This window comes from Solanum stenotomum, chromosome 2, assembly GCF_019186545.1.
Source record: "Solanum stenotomum isolate F172 chromosome 2, ASM1918654v1, whole genome shotgun sequence".
Lineage (NCBI taxonomy): Eukaryota > Viridiplantae > Streptophyta > Magnoliopsida > Solanales > Solanaceae > Solanum > Solanum stenotomum.
The window spans coordinates 56,716,687-56,735,997 of record NC_064283.1 but is presented as its reverse complement, the minus strand read 5'-3'; the positions used below and the strand labels follow the sequence as shown (position 1 = coordinate 56,735,997).

The 19,311-nt window shown below is 35.1% G+C and overlaps 1 protein-coding gene and 1 pseudogene across 3 annotated transcripts in view; both read right to left on the bottom strand.

Annotated features, from left to right (window-relative positions):
* LOC125856692 (uncharacterized) overlaps positions 1–11,106 on the bottom strand; it is a 13,824-nt gene extending 2,718 nt beyond the window's left edge. The window contains exons 1-14 of one of the 3 annotated variants that reach the window (XM_049536306.1): positions 11,042–11,106; positions 10,848–10,949; positions 10,389–10,448; positions 10,199–10,263; positions 9,297–9,394; positions 9,066–9,117; positions 8,690–8,782; positions 8,069–8,179; positions 7,381–7,678; positions 6,655–7,112; positions 6,411–6,520; positions 5,400–5,458; positions 5,134–5,321; positions 4,338–4,538 (exon numbers count right to left, since the gene is read on the bottom strand). In XM_049536306.1, coding sequence (XP_049392263.1) covers positions 4,350–4,538; positions 5,134–5,321; positions 5,400–5,458; positions 6,411–6,520; positions 6,655–7,112; positions 7,381–7,678; positions 8,069–8,179; positions 8,690–8,782; positions 9,066–9,117; positions 9,297–9,394; positions 10,199–10,263; positions 10,389–10,448; positions 10,848–10,949; positions 11,042–11,081 — 1,923 coding nt within the window. In that variant the 5' untranslated portion in view covers positions 11,082–11,106 and the 3' untranslated portion in view covers positions 4,338–4,349. Of the gene's footprint in view, positions 1–4,337; positions 4,539–5,133; positions 5,322–5,399; positions 5,459–6,410; positions 6,521–6,654; positions 7,113–7,380; positions 7,679–8,068; positions 8,180–8,689; positions 8,783–9,065; positions 9,118–9,296; positions 9,395–10,198; positions 10,264–10,388; positions 10,449–10,847; positions 10,950–11,041 lie in introns of those variants that run through there. The other 2 variants (XM_049536307.1, XM_049536305.1) reach the window with 2 other exon arrangements.
* Positions 11,107–12,007: 901 nt separating this feature from the next.
* Positions 12,008–17,472, bottom strand: LOC125856746 (T-complex protein 1 subunit beta-like; annotated as a pseudogene).
* Positions 17,473–19,311: the final 1,839 nt, after the last annotated feature.

The window sequence follows — 19,311 nt, the reverse complement described above, 5'->3', positions numbered from 1 at the left end:
TTTGTTTTCTTAAAAATATTGTTTTTGAAAATTATTTCAAATTTTTTATTTTTTTATTTTTTTATTTTTTTATTTTTTATGCCCTCCCACCCTACCCCACCGTACTCAGGCCATCCCCATCAAATTTTTTTTTATAAAAATAATTGTTTTTGAAGAATATTTCAAATTTTTTTAAAAAATATTTTCTATGCCACCCCCACCCCTATCCCCTTCCCCAGCCCCCCGCGACCGCATCAATTTATTTTTAAAAAAAAAATCTTGGGTCAGGTCCTGGTCAAATGCCTAGGTCGGGTTCTAGGTCACATCTCATTTTGGAACGGTCGTCGGGGTCTTGTCCTAATTTGGGTGTCGGAGTTGGGTCCCAGATCAATTATCAGATCAAAAATTATTTTCCTAAAGAGTATTTTTTAGTGTCAACCAAAAATAAAAGATATTTTGTGTGATTGAAGAATAATATTTTGTAGTGATGACTCACCAAGGGAAACATAAGAAAATAATTAGTTGTAGGAAAACATAAATTTTCCTTCATACACAGAGCAAAAGATAGCAGACTTTTTATCAAAGTAATGCTATTAAAAGGATTGTAGGTTTTACGTAAAAAATATTCATTTGGTCATGTATATATATATGGTCCAACGTAACTGATGTTTGGATGTAAATTTTTGAGGCTGAGATGATATCATCGGAGTGGTTACATTCTATACCTGGCCCTTCAACACAAGATGAAGAAACTGAGTGGTTACATTCTATGATTGATATACCTGGTCCTGGCTCTTCAACACCACCTAAAGAAGGTAAGTGGTTACATTTTGATATTCCAGATATAATTCGCAACAGTTTTAGTATAGAAGATTATCACAAGTACTACGAGCCCTGTGTGGTTTCCCTTGGTCCATTTCACTACGGACTAGATCATGTTAGACCCATGGAGAATTTCAAGCGGAAAGCAGTGAGGGAATTGTTACTTGAAATTACCTTGAATAAGAATTGCTCATCAGACGAGGAGCTGGCCGCATCCCTTAAACAAGTGTATGTAAGTGTTGAACAAGACTTGCACAGTACTCGGGATTTTTATGACACATATCGTAACCGTACACGTTATATATTTGATCCAGACAGTAAATGGTGTGAGATGATGTTCCGCGATGGCTGCTTTATTATTTACTTCATGACTAGTGCCAAGAGGAGCTAGTTGAAGAAACGTCATAGAGAATTGGTGTGGCGTGACATTTTATTGCTTGAAAATCAATTGCCTTTCCAGGTTCTAAAGGTGTTAGCACGCGCATTCAAATGTGAAGAGTTTACTTTCCAGGTTCCAATTCCTCCTATACTTGATAATTATATCAACAAAGGTTTCCTTCGTCAGGGTCCAGATCCTATACATCTTCTTCAATATTATAGAGACCTATGGATCACTGTTTTATTTAAACATGATGTCAAAGAAGAAGAAGAAGATCATCAACCTTTCTCAGTCACAGATTTGAAGAAAGTAGGTATTCGATGCAGCAGTGCCATTCGCAACTACATCCATCTTAAATTATCTATGTTATCAGGGAAGTTATTCCTTCCACAACTAATTATTGATGAATGGACTCTACCACTTTTCTATAACCTATTTGCTTATGAATATTCGCCCAAATATACATCTTTTGGGATCTTATCTTACTTGAGTTTCATGAGTATGTTAATTAATGGAGAGGAAGATGTTAAGGAGCTGCGAGCCAGGGGAGTAATACAGATCAACCTCAAATTTGGTGATGATCAAGTGATTAACTTCTTTAGAGATATAACAGCACATCATGTGCCCAATCGTCAAGCTTTTAAGGATGTCAAACGACAGATTTCTACTTACTTCAAAAGTAAAAATCTTCTCCCTCTACGAGTTGGCTATGCTGAATTTAAGCAAAGGTACTTTAGTGGTCCATGGAGTTTCCTTGTGTTCCTTGCAGTTATTTTCACGGTTAGTATAACTGTAATTCAGACCGTCTTCACAGGCATGTAGACATACAAAAAAAACTGACTGAGTACCCCTATCAGTATTTCTTTCCGCTTTTTTCTTGAGCTCGTGTATCTTCATGAGTTGTATTGTGATTGTGGTTGTATTTGAATAAATCAATAACAAGGCCTTGTTCGGCTGCATATTTTTATGTAATTGTACTTGTTCATGTATTCGTTGTATTTTGATTGTGGTTGTATTTGAATAAAACAATAATAAGGTCTTGCTCGGCTGCATATTTGTATGTAATTGTACTTTTTCATGTATACATTGTATCTTGATTGTGGTTGTATTTGAATAAAACAATAACAAGGCCTTGCTCGGCTGCATATTTGTATGTAATTGTAGTTTTTCATGTATTGGTTGTATCTTGATTGTGTACTTATCACAATAGTAGAATATGAAAATGTTAAATGAGTTCACTTGATGAAAACTCATGGAATTGAATTTGTGAAAACTTCTTAGAATGGATTTGTTGAAAAGCAGCACAGCCTCTTGTGATAACATGCTCATATAACTTATGGCCATGTTTTGATCTAAAACAGCTAACAGAGCAGTCATGCTTTGTATGTGCCATTTCATTTTGCTAGTCTCGAAAATATGATGAGAAATTTACAGTAGATGAATGATGAAAAACCTAAAGTCTATGACTTACTTTTTCCAACATGCATGAAAGATCCATCATTAATTGAGTAGGCATTTGGAGATAGACTTGGTTGAAACTTAGGAAAAAGAGTTTTAGAAGTTGAAAAAGTTCTCACGAAGATTAGTTAGTTCGTTTCATCTAGGCATTTGCCTATGATGAGTTTAAGCAAAGGTACCATAATGATCCCTGGAATTTCCTTGTGTTCCTTGCTGTTACTTTCACGGTCAGTATGACAGTTATTCAGACTATCCTCGCAGGCATTCAGACTTATCAATAGACAGACTGTGTACCTATATCAGCATTTCATTCCGCTTATTCTTGAGCTCTTGTATCTTCTTAGACAGTATTTTGATTATGGTTGAATAAGCAATAATCAGGCCTTATTTGAAATTCGCGTTTGTACATTGTTAGAGTGGGTTAGAGGTTGAGAATAAACAGGTAGTCTGCTTGTATGAACTTGGGAAATCCTCCCTCGTGAGCTAGCTTATGAGGTTGAGTTAGGCCCAAGGACCATATCTTTACATACATAATTGTACTTTTTCATGTTTATCATATCTTGAAGAATAGTCATTTTCCCCTTATTTCCTTTTGGTGCACCTATAAGGTTCTAATCTGTATAGATGGCTGGGTATCATTCATAGAAAACAGTCTTTTTGTAATGTTTTTTATTTTTGGTGAACTTGTATGCATGCAACACACATTTTTTGCCTTCTGATCTGTAATGAAATTTATTACCTCATAAAGTAAAAGATATGGAAATGTTGACGATTTTACTTGATGAGAACTTGTGGAATTGAATTCGTTGGGAAGCAACACAGCCATTTATGATCATTGATCAACATGCTCATATAACGGATAGTCATGTTTTGCTATCGAGAAAGGTTTAGTCAATCACAATGATAGCATTTATATGAAATTGGGAAGAAAAATGATCCAGAGTCTCAGATGTTGAGTGCAAGTGTACAACACCATTTAACCTTCAATTGTGATCATTTACTATTAAGGAAGATTCGTTGATTGAATATTCTATCTGCATTTCATAGAAACTTTGATCTATAAACAAACATTGACATAGAATTCACACATTCCGTAGGACTAGTTGAGATGCACGCAAGTTGACCCAGACACCACGGTTGTTAAAAAAAAAAAGGATTCACAAATACTAGAATCTGTCGTTATTAGTGTGTTAAGTTGAGAATAAAGGTACTCTTAAAGCAAAACATACCAAACTTGGTATCAAAGTGATGCTATAAAAACTTGTAGCTTTTTCATAAACTAATTGAAGTGCTAGATGATATATTCTTAATTTTCGTTCTGTATATACATTCTTGGATGGTCCACATAATCATTTAGCACTTCAATTAGCTTATGTGTAAAAATGATGGATTCAGAAAATTAAGAATATATGTGTAAAAATGATGGGTTCAGTTGAATCCGTTGATTATACTTTGCATCCGCCTCTGGAGAAATGTTTAGTCAATAACAATGATAACATATATAACACCATTTAACCTTCCACTGTGATCAATAAAAAGTAAGAGACAGAAATTTGAAGAAATGAAAACATCTGTTGTGTTTCTCCCCAACAGTCAATAACAAACAGCAAATATACATTAATCCTAAGTTTATTTGTTTCAATTTTCTTTCTCAGAAATATTCACATTTTTCCATAATTATCAGACCAGTTTGAACAATTTTATCTATGCATTAGAGGCACTCTGCAAATTGAGGAGCTCCTAAGTCAAGCTCTTGTTTCATGATGCAGTTCATAAACCAGTCACTGCTAAAAGTCCATATTCCCTTCTTCACTGCTGACAATGCTTCATCCATGTCTTCTTCACAAGCAACGAATATGGTTTTAGATTCATCTTTCACTTGATTTAGTCCACATATAACCTGAGAATTTGATAAGTAATGCACGTAAAAATAATGCAGGGGAAATTAAACATGTCTGTTGGGATAAATATTGTATGTATCTAAAAGTGTCTACACAATATATGCTCAGCAAAGGGAAGCCTTACGCACTAAACTCCCTCTATGCACGGGCTCCTGGAAGAGCCAGATCACATTGGATCTTATGTACGCAGCCTTAATTGCATTCCTGCAAAAGGCTGTTTCTGCAGCATGAACTTATGACCTCTTGGTCACACCATGAATTTTTTTACCATTGTGTCAAGGCTCCCCTTCTCCAACAAATGCTCAATGGAGATATAAAACATAAGGATGCCGTAAAACCAAATTCTGCTAAGAAAGTTGACTAGCGCTTCTAAATAACTTAACTACATTTCCTTTAGTTTCAATTTTTTCCTGTTGTGGTTTTCTTTCAAGTAGAGAGAGCTGAAGTTTGACATGATTTTGGAACAACATAAACCTCATTTCTTACAACTATGTTTAAGTCCTAAACAAGCTGAGGTCAACTATATGAATCCATAAACAACATTTTGAATATTCCAAAAAATGCTTGCTCGGTTAATAAATATTACTAACTCACATTGCCTCCTGCAGATTTTACAATGGCTGATAAGGTACCGATTGGAGGATGAACATGAGCTGCAAGACATATGTCATAATCCTTGAGAAGAGCTTGGGGGTATGCTTTTGCTCTAAGAACTGCCCCTTTTAGCTCACTTCTGTACTTAAGTTCATAGTCTTCATCCCTCAAAATAAAAGGCATTTCATCTGAAAAACCCAATGGCAACTGATCAACAAATGTCAAAAATATTCCAATTAAGGTCAAAAGTAACAGTTTTTACCCACCTAAAAATTTGCCATTTCGGAAACTTTCTTTCAACCAATTTGGTGACAGTATCCAAGCTCTGATCACATTTCCACATGATCAAAAACAAGAAAACATGAAATCACATTTAGGAGTCTAAATACTTGCAAGAATTTAGGTTGCAAGTTCTGGAAACCAAAAAGTAAAGCTGGACAAAAAGAACGACAAGTAGAAGTGAATGGATGAAGTATTGTCCATACATTTAAGAAAATAAAGACAGTAGACCTTACTACCCCCACAAAGGTAGGGTAAGATCTACGTACACCCTACCCTCCCCAGACCCCACTTGTGGGGCTACACCAGATATGTTGTTGTTGTTGTTGTAAAGACAATTGACCTTAGTTCAAAAACTCAAAGGACATTTAATAGTATCTTAACACTTTGGTACCACTATGCACAGTAGCTTCAGCCATGAATATATACTCCTTTTACTAAAAGCACAACAAAAATCAACTTATCAAAAACTTGTCCTATAAATGCAGACCTATATTTTCTCACAGTTTTAGGATATTTTGCACAAAATGTTCCTTAATCTCTTATTTGAACATGCTGTGACAATTTTGTACAGGCTCTTAGGATGTCCATCTTAGAAAAATATCCTTTTCATAAAGGAAAGCTGAAAGTAATCTTAAGAAAGAAAATACTCATCAATTAACCTGAAATAAACCTATGAAGCACAATGCTGGTCTTTGATTTGATCGTTCCTCATCAACTGTAGTTCACATGCCCATGGCCAGTATTGCGAGAGACTTAAAACCTGGACTTACTCCTGACTATTCTGAACTAGTACTATAGCCTAATTAACACAACTTTATGTATGTTTTACCTCTCCTGGTTTTATGTCTTCAATTGGTCAGTTTTGGTTTTTCTTCCCCTCTCAATATTACTACTGATAAAGAACAACAAAGTGGCCTAGCAGAAACAGTAGACATAAGAAAATAGGAAAACAACAAATCTCCATTTAAGGAACTGTCAAGATAAAAGAAACTGACCCTGAGCAGAGAGCAGAGCAGAAATTCAAAGTTTTCCTCACTTTGCCAGTGACTACGTGTGTGCTTAAACTTCCATCAGCAGTAACATCTCCACCAAGGTCTCCGATTATCTGCATATTCAGCATAAAATGTGCATTTAAAAGGAACAATAAGCATAGTTTACAAAATTATATTAGGAAATGGGTTAAACATCAAATAATCATTAAAACAGTATCTGGGAAGAGAGTAGGCAATTAGAGTATACCTTGGTCAAATTTGCCTTTTTACTATTATCAGCAATGTTCATCAGCATAATTCTGAAGTTTGTCCCTCTTGAAGAAATGTCTCGACTACTATGCCCTTCATATGTCAAAGTAACTGCTGCAGCTTCTACAGCATTCTTTTCCAGAAAGTGACTTGTCAAAGGATCCTTGGGAGTAATACCTACCTGACATTTGCTCTTAGAGATAGCAGAAAAACTGTTCCCCGAAACACTTTCTAAGCTAATGTCCTTAGAATGCAAGTCACAGTCAGTTTGATGATCTCCCTTTATTTTTTTGGATTTAACAGAAGTGTGTGAGGTTTCCCAAGTCCTCTTTTTTGATCCTGACGCTGAACAGGAACATTTCTTCAGAAGAGTTTGGCTTTCCATTTCATTAAATCCTATATGTCCATGTTTGCTGCTCCCGATAGCACCATCTCCAGGTTGAAAATCTTGGCAATCTTGAAAGAAATACAGAAAATGAGATTAGTGATACACATGGAAAGATAAGTCGTAATATGCTTCTAAACTTACTTTTTTCTCTAAATTCAAAAATTACTAAAAATAATGTTGATGCACCCAGGCATTTAAGGGTTATAAGATTACTGAATTCACCATGTAGCTAGCAACTTATTTTGATGTGTGCAAATAAGTAATTGTTGCAAGGATACAAAAAACTTACCATGCAGTTGATACAAGATGAAAATTAAAAGCAGTAGCTTCACTTACCATAGAAGTTAGAATCCATGGTTTTAGTTGCCTGACTTCTTCCTAGGGAATGGTTATTTCCCTCAGACGGAGTATCCCTTTGTTCTTGGAGAATTGGAGATTGGAAATCCTCTCTTAAAGGCTTTAAGGGGAATTTCAGATTTAGATACACTGCAGAACTCTGTAAGTTATCCTTATTGAAATGAGAAATCATGAGATTTGAACCACCAGGAAAGCACAATGCTTTCCGAATATCAGCCTTGATAGGGAGCTTGCGAGCTCTGCCTTTTGTGTCAACTTGACCAATAACTGAAAATCCCTACAGATATTTCATATTATCATAGAGTGTAGGAGCAACAGTGAAAGCATGTGCATATAAATCAATGATCATTGATCAGATTGCAGAATAGCCAGCATCTATGCACCTGTTTGGTTTGTATTATCTGCATCTAATTATTCAGAGAAATGCAGAGGGATATATCAGAAGATAATCCCATGATGCATTTTGATATTTGGATTTCTTGACTTGATAAAGGGTCATAAAAATTATGAAACTTATGTTACAAAGCATGCTTTTTGATAGTTTTTTATATTAAGAAAATACATGTTATATATTTCCTTTTGGAGAGACAGATGTTACTAATGCGTAATATTTTGAAACCAACCATAATTGGCTATATTTCTCTTATAAACATCATTGAAGGTTTACCTGCTTAACCCAAAATCCTTCAGACTCCTTATCTCCCCAGCAAAGTACTGTTCGAACACCCACGTGTTGCAATCTTTTCCTCAACTCCAAATAGATTAAATAACCAATCCCCTGCAAGCTCAGGGTGTTAATATTGTCCCAAGTTCCTATATCATTGAGCATTATCTAGTATGGAAATTTGTCAAAATTAATTGCATGCACGTGCATTGGAATGTTAAGCTTTTCAAACTTAAAAATTGGTGCACCTTGTTTAGAAATTCAGAATAGTTATGAAGGGATTGTTGAATGATGTGTACCAAAGCTAGAAGCTTAAACTGGTAAAGAATGAGCACTCTTATTTGGTTAATTTGAGTCTATAATAGGCATCTCTCCTAAAAAGAATAAAGAAAAGTAAAATAAAGAGTAAAAAAGATGAAGTTTTTTAACAAGTTCAAACAGAACATTACATTTATGTTTGTCACAAAGTTACACAGTTTTGACAGCAATATTTTCAATTTTGCGTCATTTCTCTTGCAAGCATGAGGGAAATGATGAGTGTATTCTAAAGCCAGACTATGAATCAAAACGACAATCACAAATCGACATAAGATTCATATTAAAGCTAGAGAACAACTAGAGGACCTTGAGTTGGTAAACTGATTTAACAGCCGCAAGAGGAACCTCAGCAAATTGCATATCAGCTGGGATTATTTGATAAGTGACTGCTGCAATAACCTTTGACATAATGAAAAGCAAAAAAAGGGATTAGAGCAGAATTTCAGTTAAAGCAACGTGCAGTCAATCATGACTATTGATATAAGGTGTAGATTGTAGACTATAGTATAAAACCAGAAAATCTTTGCAAGAACACAGACTTGTTCAGTTAAATAGTTAATACATACAAATCATCTATATGCATGCCATCAAGCTCGATGACCTTGAGGATGGAATATTTTTCATTCCACTTATCCCACCTAGCACATAATAAGCACAAGTGCAGTAATGCTTGAGAGTATACCTCCCCAGGGTCTATGTTATCCTTGGTTTTCAGAACTAGCGTGCAGTACTTCCTGCAAAAGCAATCAACATTCAAAATGAATACAGATTCTCATCCATCTGAGATATTGTGAAATCCAGCAGACTATAATATTTCTTTTGCAGAAAATGATAGCAAGAATGCAGGATTGTACTAAATGAGCACAGACAAAACATATCAGTACACAAGAAAAAATCAACTACAAGCTTATACCCATTTGATACACATCTTTCAAGGAATTGTGATTCTTTTCCTGTGTTTGCAGCATAGTTCATGGCCGGAAGCTCTTTAGAATAAATGCTCAATACTTCCTGCCACAGCATAGACAAAAACAAGTGAGGAATATACAAGGAACCAACTCACTGCAAGCAGAACTGCCAATTAGTCTACAACTATCAAACTGGGTAAAAGATAAGCACAAACAAGCAACAGAGCAAGAAAACACAGCCTTCATTTGAAATACAATGCATAAGCAACACGACTAACATAATTTGCTATTTGCTGATTTTGTCAACCAATGAACATAGAAAGGGCAATTAATCACAAATGCACAGAAATAGCGGATTTCCCCTACCACCCTATGTTCAGAGCTTTGCGTAGTTGATATCAATGCATCTATAGGTTAATACTCTACACAAACATATTAAATTATGGACCAATTCATACTTAGAATGTCAGCCACCATTTTCTGGCAGAACTTTGTTGAGTACTGGCAGAGACAGACAGGAAGGTATCTTCAAAAATACAGAGCTAGTATTAACCAAACAATCATTTTCTTTGGAGAATGGTACCCCCAGATTTGCATAATGCTGTAAGCAAAATGCCCAACCAAATCTTATCAAATTACCATTTCATTTCCTCAACAAGTTTCAAGTGCAAGAGCAAGACTCATGAGAAAGGTTGTGTCCAAGAACTAAGCTAAAGGAACTATACGCACATGCTACAAAAGTCTAAATATGATTAAGGAATCAAGCACAATGTATACATAGAATTCATATGATTGACATGAAGTAGCTTGGTACTGAGGCAAGGTTGATTGAATTGAATATACACACTGCACTCAAAATACCTATAAACAAATATAGGCATACACACACATGAAAAGAAGGAATTACCTGAAGTAAAGACTTGGTTTTTCCATCATCATCTTTGGGATTAATGAGCACAAAACAATAATTTCCTAATCACCACAAGCCCAAAACAAAATCAATCATTTCACCAATCAAGAAAAGTTATAGACACAACAAATTCAATAAAAACAAGAAAAAGAGAAATTCATCCCAACAAAGAATCAATACTCCTTACCATTTTCCTCATACTCAATAGGGTTTTTGAGTTCCTTTGAATGATTCCCACCATCCACAACTACAAACACATTAACAAAAAGTAAACAACTTTATAATATTACCAATAATACTCCTTCAATCCCAAAACAAATACTAAAAAATACACTTTTTCAGTCTGTCCCAAAATGAGTGTATTTTTCTATAATTATTAAGTTCTCTAATTCCGACATTCTACCTGACAATTTTATAACCAGAAGATTTAAAAAACTACACATATCTTTATATTAAAACCACACAATTCAAAAGTTTATCTTTTTTTTAATTAAATTTCATGCCAATCAAACTAAAACACTTAAATTGAAATGAAAAGAGTACTAACACGATTCAAAAAGCATCAAATTTTCAGTATCCATCAGAAAAGTTGTATATACCACAGATTTATTACCAGAGGTAAACAACAACAACAACAAAAAATTACCAGAAATTTTGACTTTGACATTCTTTGACAAAGAAATATTGAGACTATTTTCGTTTAACTCTGAGGTAAACTTCCCAGCTTCCACAACAACCTCGCAATTCCCTTAAAATTAGAACAAAAAAATGAAAAAAAATCAGAGATTTTTATGAGAAGATTATTGAACTGTTACCGGAAAATTTTTGGTTCTTTCTTACCGACGGGAATCGGAGAAGAAGAGGGTTTTTTCGGTGCCATTGTTTTTGTTTTTTGAAAAATGGAGAAAAAATGGTGGGAAACGAAGAGTTGTTATATTTATAAGGAGGATTTCAGCGGGAAAAGGGAGTGATTTTTGAAATTTTGGATTTGGGATAATGACACTTTAGTTCCTTAAATAATGACAAAACTATAGTATTAAATTTAATGCTTTGAGAAATGTATTAAATATTGAACACTTCTTTCATTTTATATTAGTCGATCATTATACTAAAAAGAGTTGTTTAACTTACTAAATCAAGAAAACATAATTAATTTTTTTTATATTACCTTTGCAATTAATTCTTTTTTAAAGTGTTTATATTTATTTGTAAAATTTTCAACAAGTTTTTTTAAGGGGTGAATTAGTAAAATTATCTTCTTATTTATGATTTTCTCAAGTACTGTGCAAATGAAAAGTGATTAGCTAATATAGGATGGAGGAAGTAGTATTTAATAGGAAGGGTAAAATAGACACAAAAAGGGTAAATTATCTCCTGTTTTTTATTTTAAAACTAGACAAATATTGTTGGACAACAATTTTTAGTATAGTGGACAAGTAAAGATGGACAGAGGGAGTAACTACGTAAAATAATACTTCTTATGTCAAATAATAGTTGTTCACTATTGACATGACACGGAAATGAAAAAGCAATATATGATAGGGGTAATTGTCTTTTCGCCAGAAGTACACTAGTGTTTGAAGTGGTTCAAGTTCAAACCCAAAATACATCGAAAGAACAAACATACTCTGCTTCTATAAAGTTGGACATATTATCCTTTGGCAGTTGCAGCGCGGAGGTGTAATAGAACCATGCATTTACTTAAAACTTATAAACCAAAGCATTTCCTCAAAAAACAAAAACAAAATAAACTACTCAACCTAGTGCATGGTTCCAATAGCAATCTATCTATCATTTTGGTTCGTTTACGACTGTCAACACCTACCATCTCAAACCATAATAATATGAGTCGTCTCAACAGCTTAAACATGACCAATAGTGTTTTTTTACATTCCCTCCCTCCTCCGGGGGGCGCAAGTGATGATCTCGTCAACCCTTAGGATCATCTCAGCAGCCTCAGTGGCAGAGAGCAATACTGCCTGTTTCACTTTGAATGACTCACATATTCCTAGCTCTAACATATCTCCAACCTGCCCAGTTGAATAAGTGAATTTAGACTCTTAATAAGCAAGCAAGAAAGCAGATTCATCCACAAGAGAGAGAGAGAGAGAGGCAAACATTGACTTTATCAAACATCGATCGAGTTGCAAACAAATTAAGCACCAACTATTTAAAGTTAACTGGTGGTTATGGTGAAATCTCTCGAGAAGGAAAACAGATCTGACTAGAGATTTACCAACTAGAGCTAACTTTAGGATATCGTATCAGTTTTAGCTTTTTATCGTTTCCATCTTGAACTTATTTTAAAGCTTAAGGTAAAGTCAAGCAAAAACTAAGCAGAGACAACAAGCTCAGAGCAGCTCCATACTCGAAACTGTTCTGAACTCATAGCATGACAACAAAGTTCATTTAAAAAATCTTAAATCAGTTACTCACAGATCCAGAGATGACATCAATTCCTGCATTGTTTTCGTCCTTGTGGTGTTCAGCACGAAGCTGAGCAATCAGCTCAGCACTGTCNGAACAGCTCCATACTCGAAACTGTTCTGAACTCATAGCATGACAACAAAGTTCATTTTAAAAATCTTAAATCAGTTACTCACAGATCCAGAGATGACATCAATTCCTGCATTGTTTTCGTCCTTGTGGTGTTCAGCACGAAGCTGAGCAATCAGCTCAGCACTGTCTAACCCAGCATTGTCGGCAATGGTGGTTGGAATTGCCAAAAGTGCACGGGTGAAAGCCTCAATTGCATGAGACCTTTTACCTGGAGTCTTCTTAGCTAGTTCATCAACCGCCTTAGCCATCACCATCTCGGGCCATCCACCTCCAAGTAGAACCCTGCTGTCATTTACTGTCTGAGATAATACACACAATGCATCATGCAGAGATCTTTCAGCTTCATCCAGTAATGAGGGCTGAAAAAAAGAACAAACGGAGATGTTAACAAGGAAACACATCACAAGTAGAACATATCATCATATTTAAAACCCACTAAGGAAAACACAAAGAGTCCAGAAGAATGCAAGGTGGGCCAATTACCATCAGATCCATTTTCAGAGAACACAAGCACTAAGGGGTCAAGCAGGTCCTCCAGTAAAAGTAAAAACAAACAGTCGAACAATGCTTCTTTTTCTTTTACATAAAAAATAATTATCCCTAGACTTCAAGAACAAATTTAAATGCTCAAACTACCTTTAAGAGGAGGGAGAGGTAAAAATTATGCGTCTACAATGTCTTGGTTTAATACTCACACAAGGGACATCACAGTTATGCATAACAAGCTTGCACAAGCAACTGAAACATATGAAAATAAAAGGCAGACACCGTAACACCAACTCACCTTGCACCTCTCAGAACAATTGTACATGCCTGTCCCATTGCAACCCCAGAGAAGTGGATCAGCTTCTCTTCACCAATCATGATCTCCTCGATAAGTTTGTCGATGCAATTTCTCCCCCAGTAACTAAGCCCAACCGCTCAATACCATCAAAGTCAGCATGCTCTATTGCAAGTATCCCAGCATCAGCAAATAGTTCCTCTGGGAAATTGTAGATCAGCTGTCGGTTAACAAAGCAATTTACTCCATGACTAATGATCTTTTGCACCTTCTCTCTCATTTTTTCCTTTTCAGCTGCTTCTAGATCAGCAACCTTGGCCATTGAGTCAACTCAAACACGTGCACCATATATCTTCACTTTATCTGTATCCATAGCAGTATTTGCCACCAAAATCTTAGCATTTTCTATGCGTTTTGGTTGGCCAACCCCAATCTTTTTGTCCAAAATAAACCTACAAAAAGAAACTTTACTGCCACTTCAAAAGAGTATAAAATAAAAAGCTTTTCCTAGACGATTTGTCTTTCATCAAGAAAAAGGAACTGCAGTAACTTATATTTCTACATAACGCCAGAAAGTAATTCCATATCAAGTCTGGATTATGTGGTTTGGGATCATTTAATGTGAATTGAGTGTTTCAGTTACTCTAATCAAGAGAGTAACGGAAGAAACAAGCACCAATCTAACCAAGTACTGGAATTAGTTAAGGCCAAGAAACGTAGGCTAATGATGGCTCAAGGCAGACTCTTCTACAATTAGTTAAGGCCCAAGAAAACCAACTCTACGGACATCGGATTCATCAACTGAAGGATACAGTAACAATTGCAGTGGAATCACATTGGATAAACAGGCTGTTTTCACCAATGTAAACACAGAACAAAGATGCAAGAATCAATAAAGCACTACAGTCATATGTCTTAAATCAGAAATTACCATTTTTGAGAATGAAGAACAGATAAATCAGAAGAGCCTAGACATGGGAAGACTATGCATATAGTAGTAAATAGTTCAAACCAGAAGAAAACTTGAGCTTATTTACTCACCCTTCATCTAAAAATGAATCCTTCAATGACCCTCCAGGTTTCTTAATTATCTGGATTGCTTCAAGATTGGTACTTCCCTGTTATTACAATCAATTTAGCAAAAGATTGAAAACACGATATATGAATAAAACTAACAAACGGAAGGGGATGGGAAGAGTGAATGAGAGAGCACACATCTTTCTACCAATAGATAAGTGATAGACTCATTTTCATTGTTAATTTTTCACATTAGACAATATAAAGCAGAAGTTGATGAACTTATTCGCTGAAAGAAAGCGAAAAAGTCCTAATTTGGCGAAACCAAATCTCTAACCCTTCGAAGAAAAATATTTAGTGTCTGGCCAAGGAAAAAAGAAAGACTCTGTTTATTTATAGATAAGGAAGAGGAAAACTAAGTTTCATTCACATTAGAATTTTGAATAATGCAGATCGACCAAGATCACACGATTAAAAAGAAAAAACATTTTCTTTGTAAGTCGCTAAAGCAGATGAAATATTGACCTTTAACCTCATAACCGCATCAACAGCCAGTTTTGCAAAATGCTCCTTGTCCTGAGACAAGATTTTTGAACTCAAAGTAGTCCTTGCAATATTCATCAAGTCTGATCGGAACTTCTCTGCAACAAATAAAGGAAATGACCATATCATAATGAGAAAAAGCAAGATGAATAAATAACTCTTGGACTGATTGATTATCAGCTACTAGCATCCAGAAAAAAGTTATCTTGGCATTGTTCAAAGAGAAAGTGGTGTACCAGTCTAAGGAAAATCAAAATCAATATATGCCATTAAATGTGTAGGTTCTCTGCTATGATGTTACATACAACTGACAACTCAAGCAACAATACCTGCATCCTGCTTGTTATCCACGACCTTCTGCTCCAGAACATTGCGGGGCAGACTCGGATGCCATCCGGAAACCTGATATAAAGAAACAAATAAACTATTGATAGGTAGCACTACGCATGAACCAGATTAGGTACCTCAGATACTATCAACTTAGCATATAACTAAGAAATAGGAACTAGATACGTTTTGGCTTGATAAGCAGAAAAGAAAAATATTTTAGCTGCGTTTTGGATGGAAATGTTGGGGTGTGAAGGAATTTATGCCACCTCTTGGCAATATCTCCTTTATAGTTGTTTATGTTTTTAAAAGTAGGTATCTAAGCCAGCTTACATAGCACCTCGACTATTCTACCAGGTACCTTCTACCTCCTTACAAGGCAATCTCTTCCCACCGAGACTGACAGACGGAAAGAAATCAATGTAAAACAAAATTTTCCCAAGAATTCAGCATTCAATCACTGCACATGTTACTAATGTACAGATACCTAGGAAGCTAGGTACTTATGTTCTGGTGCAAACTTTAAGCCTATCTTAGCATTTCATCCAAGGATAAATAGTCGAGCTTTTTCTAGATTAACAACCATCAAGCATTGGAAAGCAAGAACACTAGATGCTTCAATAGATAAAAGAAAAGATGCCCACTTAAAGACAAAACAGCAAGCAAGTACCGCAGTAATGGTACACAAGAAAACTCAATGAAGCAGTCTATGAGCAGTTTGTACTCTACTATTCTGAATATAAGAAGCTTGAATGAAGTGTCAATGATATACATACACAAGTGTATGCCTGTAGAAAACATGTTAAGACATCAGATCATCAGAACAAACCTGCTATAATTGTCATTGGATGAATTTTTGCGTTTACCAGCTTCTCTGCCTCCCTCAAAAGTTCTCCAGCCAAAACGACTACTGAAGTTGTCCCATCACCAACTTCATCATCCTGTACCTTGGAGATATCTTATAAAGGGTCAAGGTATAACATTGCATAAAATCACATCATTTTGTTCTCCGGGATCTTTCCTATGATGAAGTTTCAGTGACAATCTCATTCAACTATCTGTAAAAGGTCTTAATTAAGTAGTATATATCTAGCCTTTCTTTTAAATGATAAAAACAAAAAAGAAAGTAAGTTGTGTAATCTTCCACTGAACCCCTATTACCTGTTAGCCATTTGTCTAGATGAACCTATTAAACACTATGTTCAGCGGATTCGTTATTGGATACGATCCAACTTTACCTTGAACAATAGTGGCCATAGAGGTCAACAACCAACTAATTACACTATTATTTCAAAAGATGGCAGAACTATCTACCGCCCATAAGAAAAATGCTCACTTACTTCAGGGAAAAAATACAAGGAACACAAAAACATCAAGGATACCAACAAGGACCTTGGCAGCTGGATTATCAATATGAAGGGACTTCAAAATTGTTGCACCATCATTGGTAACTGTAACGCTGTGTCCTCTGCCTGTTGATTGCAGAATTTTATCCTACAAATTTTGAAACAAAATGAAGTATCTATCAAACCCACAATCCTAACTCTTCTCATTTCTTAATACCAGAAAATACATAATCAAAAACTTAGTTCTTACCATTCCCTTAGGTCCTAAGGTTGTCTTTACCAAGTCAGCAATTGCCATTGCTCCAATAAAGGATGCCTAAATTTTGAAACACTCAAATGGTTTCAGAAAATCGAAGAATAATAGTCGTAAGCAGCTATATAACATGGCAATGCAACCAGTGAGTCTTTCTCACATGATGCTCGATCTTTGGGTAACAAAATGAGACTTACCATCCTAGCTCGCTCACCCTTTTCCTCAGTGGCTTCATCTTTGAAGAGTTTGTCAATCTGAGAACTTAAGAAAAACATTAGCTATGGAATCCACAATCTTAACATTATTTTTTAAAAAAAAAAAAACTTACAGCCATTAGAAAGAAATTGGAGATACCAAGCTGAAACCCAAAAGCTGAAACTCAACAACTATTCAAAACAACAAAACAGTTGTAATATCAGAACACTGCAGAATCAGCTCAACAATAACGTTAATTATTCAAACCCTTAAAAAGACAAGATCTACTGCCCTTTTTCAACTCAAGTGTGAACCCTAAACAACTACCGATCTACAACATGATGTAGAAGCATTAGACCATGCAACCCAAATCTTAACAACAACAACAACATACCCATTGAAATCCCACTCCCACAAGTGGAGTCTAGAGAAAGTAGAGTGTACCCAAACCTTACCCCGCCTTAAGAGGTTCTCAAAAAACAATAGATAGTAACAGAACAGAAACTACAATACAATAATCAAGGTACAAGGAACAACCGAGAGCAACAGAAATCACTAACTGTACAACAATCAACATTAACTTCTACAACAATCAACACTTAACGATATACTCTCCAAACTCCAGCAATCTATGCCATACAGTTTGGCTTTTGCCTTCAAATTTCAACAAGCATTCAACTTGCAACTTACCATGTCATTGACTAAAATATTCAAACGAAACTGATTCTAAGGATGATAGACACTCATGACTCAACGCTGCTTCATGAATACTCATTTAACACAAATATCAACAGAGCTGCCTATAAAAAACTTAATTACAGAAAGACGCAGTACATTACAATTTACAGTTCACAGATCACACAAATAATCACATAGTTACATTTAAGGAATAAAAAAAACTCTAATGTGAGCTCCTAGAGTGCTACTCGTGTTGTTTTCCACAAGTTTATTAGATTCCATTATTAACTTACCATCAAAATAAAGATTATGAATATGAGTATATGGAACATGAAAAAGAATAGTTGCGAAATAGTAGTGGAATTAAGATTTTCATTACAAATTATCAAATAAGCTTGAGTGTTGGTAACTTTTAGGTGGAGAACATTGTATCCCTGCAGCCTACTGCTGATGAATTTAAATTCAAATTCAAATTAATTGAGTCAATAAAATTTACGAACCAAATGGTTAAAACAAACTAGTAATACAGTATATTCACAGAGAAAACAAACTAGTACCTTCGAGGCGCGACTCACGAGCGTGAGCAGTGGGCAGTGGCCACTGGCCAGTCAACTGAGCAGCGGCGCCGGCTGGCCTGAGAGTGACTGACGAGAGTTAGAGATGAGAGTTGAGACTTGAGAGATGAGCTGCGTGGGGATTTTAGTTTAGGATTTCTGTCTTCTAATTTGGGAAAATTGGGTTTTGACTTTTGGGTCATATGAATACTAGTTTTTCGACACGTGTAACTGATTATCAATTCAGAAAATATATGTTATAGTATATTGTATTTTTTATTTAAGCGAAGATTTGAATAATCAGTTTTGCACAAAATAATATTGTAGATTTTTTTGTGAATGTTCAATGTTGATCGTTGTAAATATCACTTATCACGCGAACCTACGAAGATAGAATGAAAAAATTTATTAGTTCAATGCAATAATGTATATATTTATTTCAAAATTGATGAGGTGCAATCATGTAATTAGTCGTATCTCAGTAATATTACTTTATAGATGATATCTGTGTATTTTTCGTATCATCTAATGAGATGTGCTTTGCATACGTATCTCACGTTAAACTGTTTAGATGTCACACGAACATGTGAAGAGAATAATTAAATATTATTTTTTATATTGATTTTTATTTTATAAGTTATAACATAATAGATGACGCTCTTGTTGTTAGCTCTCATATTTGATTTCTCGATTGAATGTGTACATAAATCAAAGATAATATCTAACTGTCCATACTAAACTGAGAAAGGTTTCCTTTTTTACCTAAAAAATAAAAATAAAAATTAAAGAATATATTATCTATGAAATCATATACATAATCACCTGTTTATCTTACATCAACAAAGATATAGTTCAAA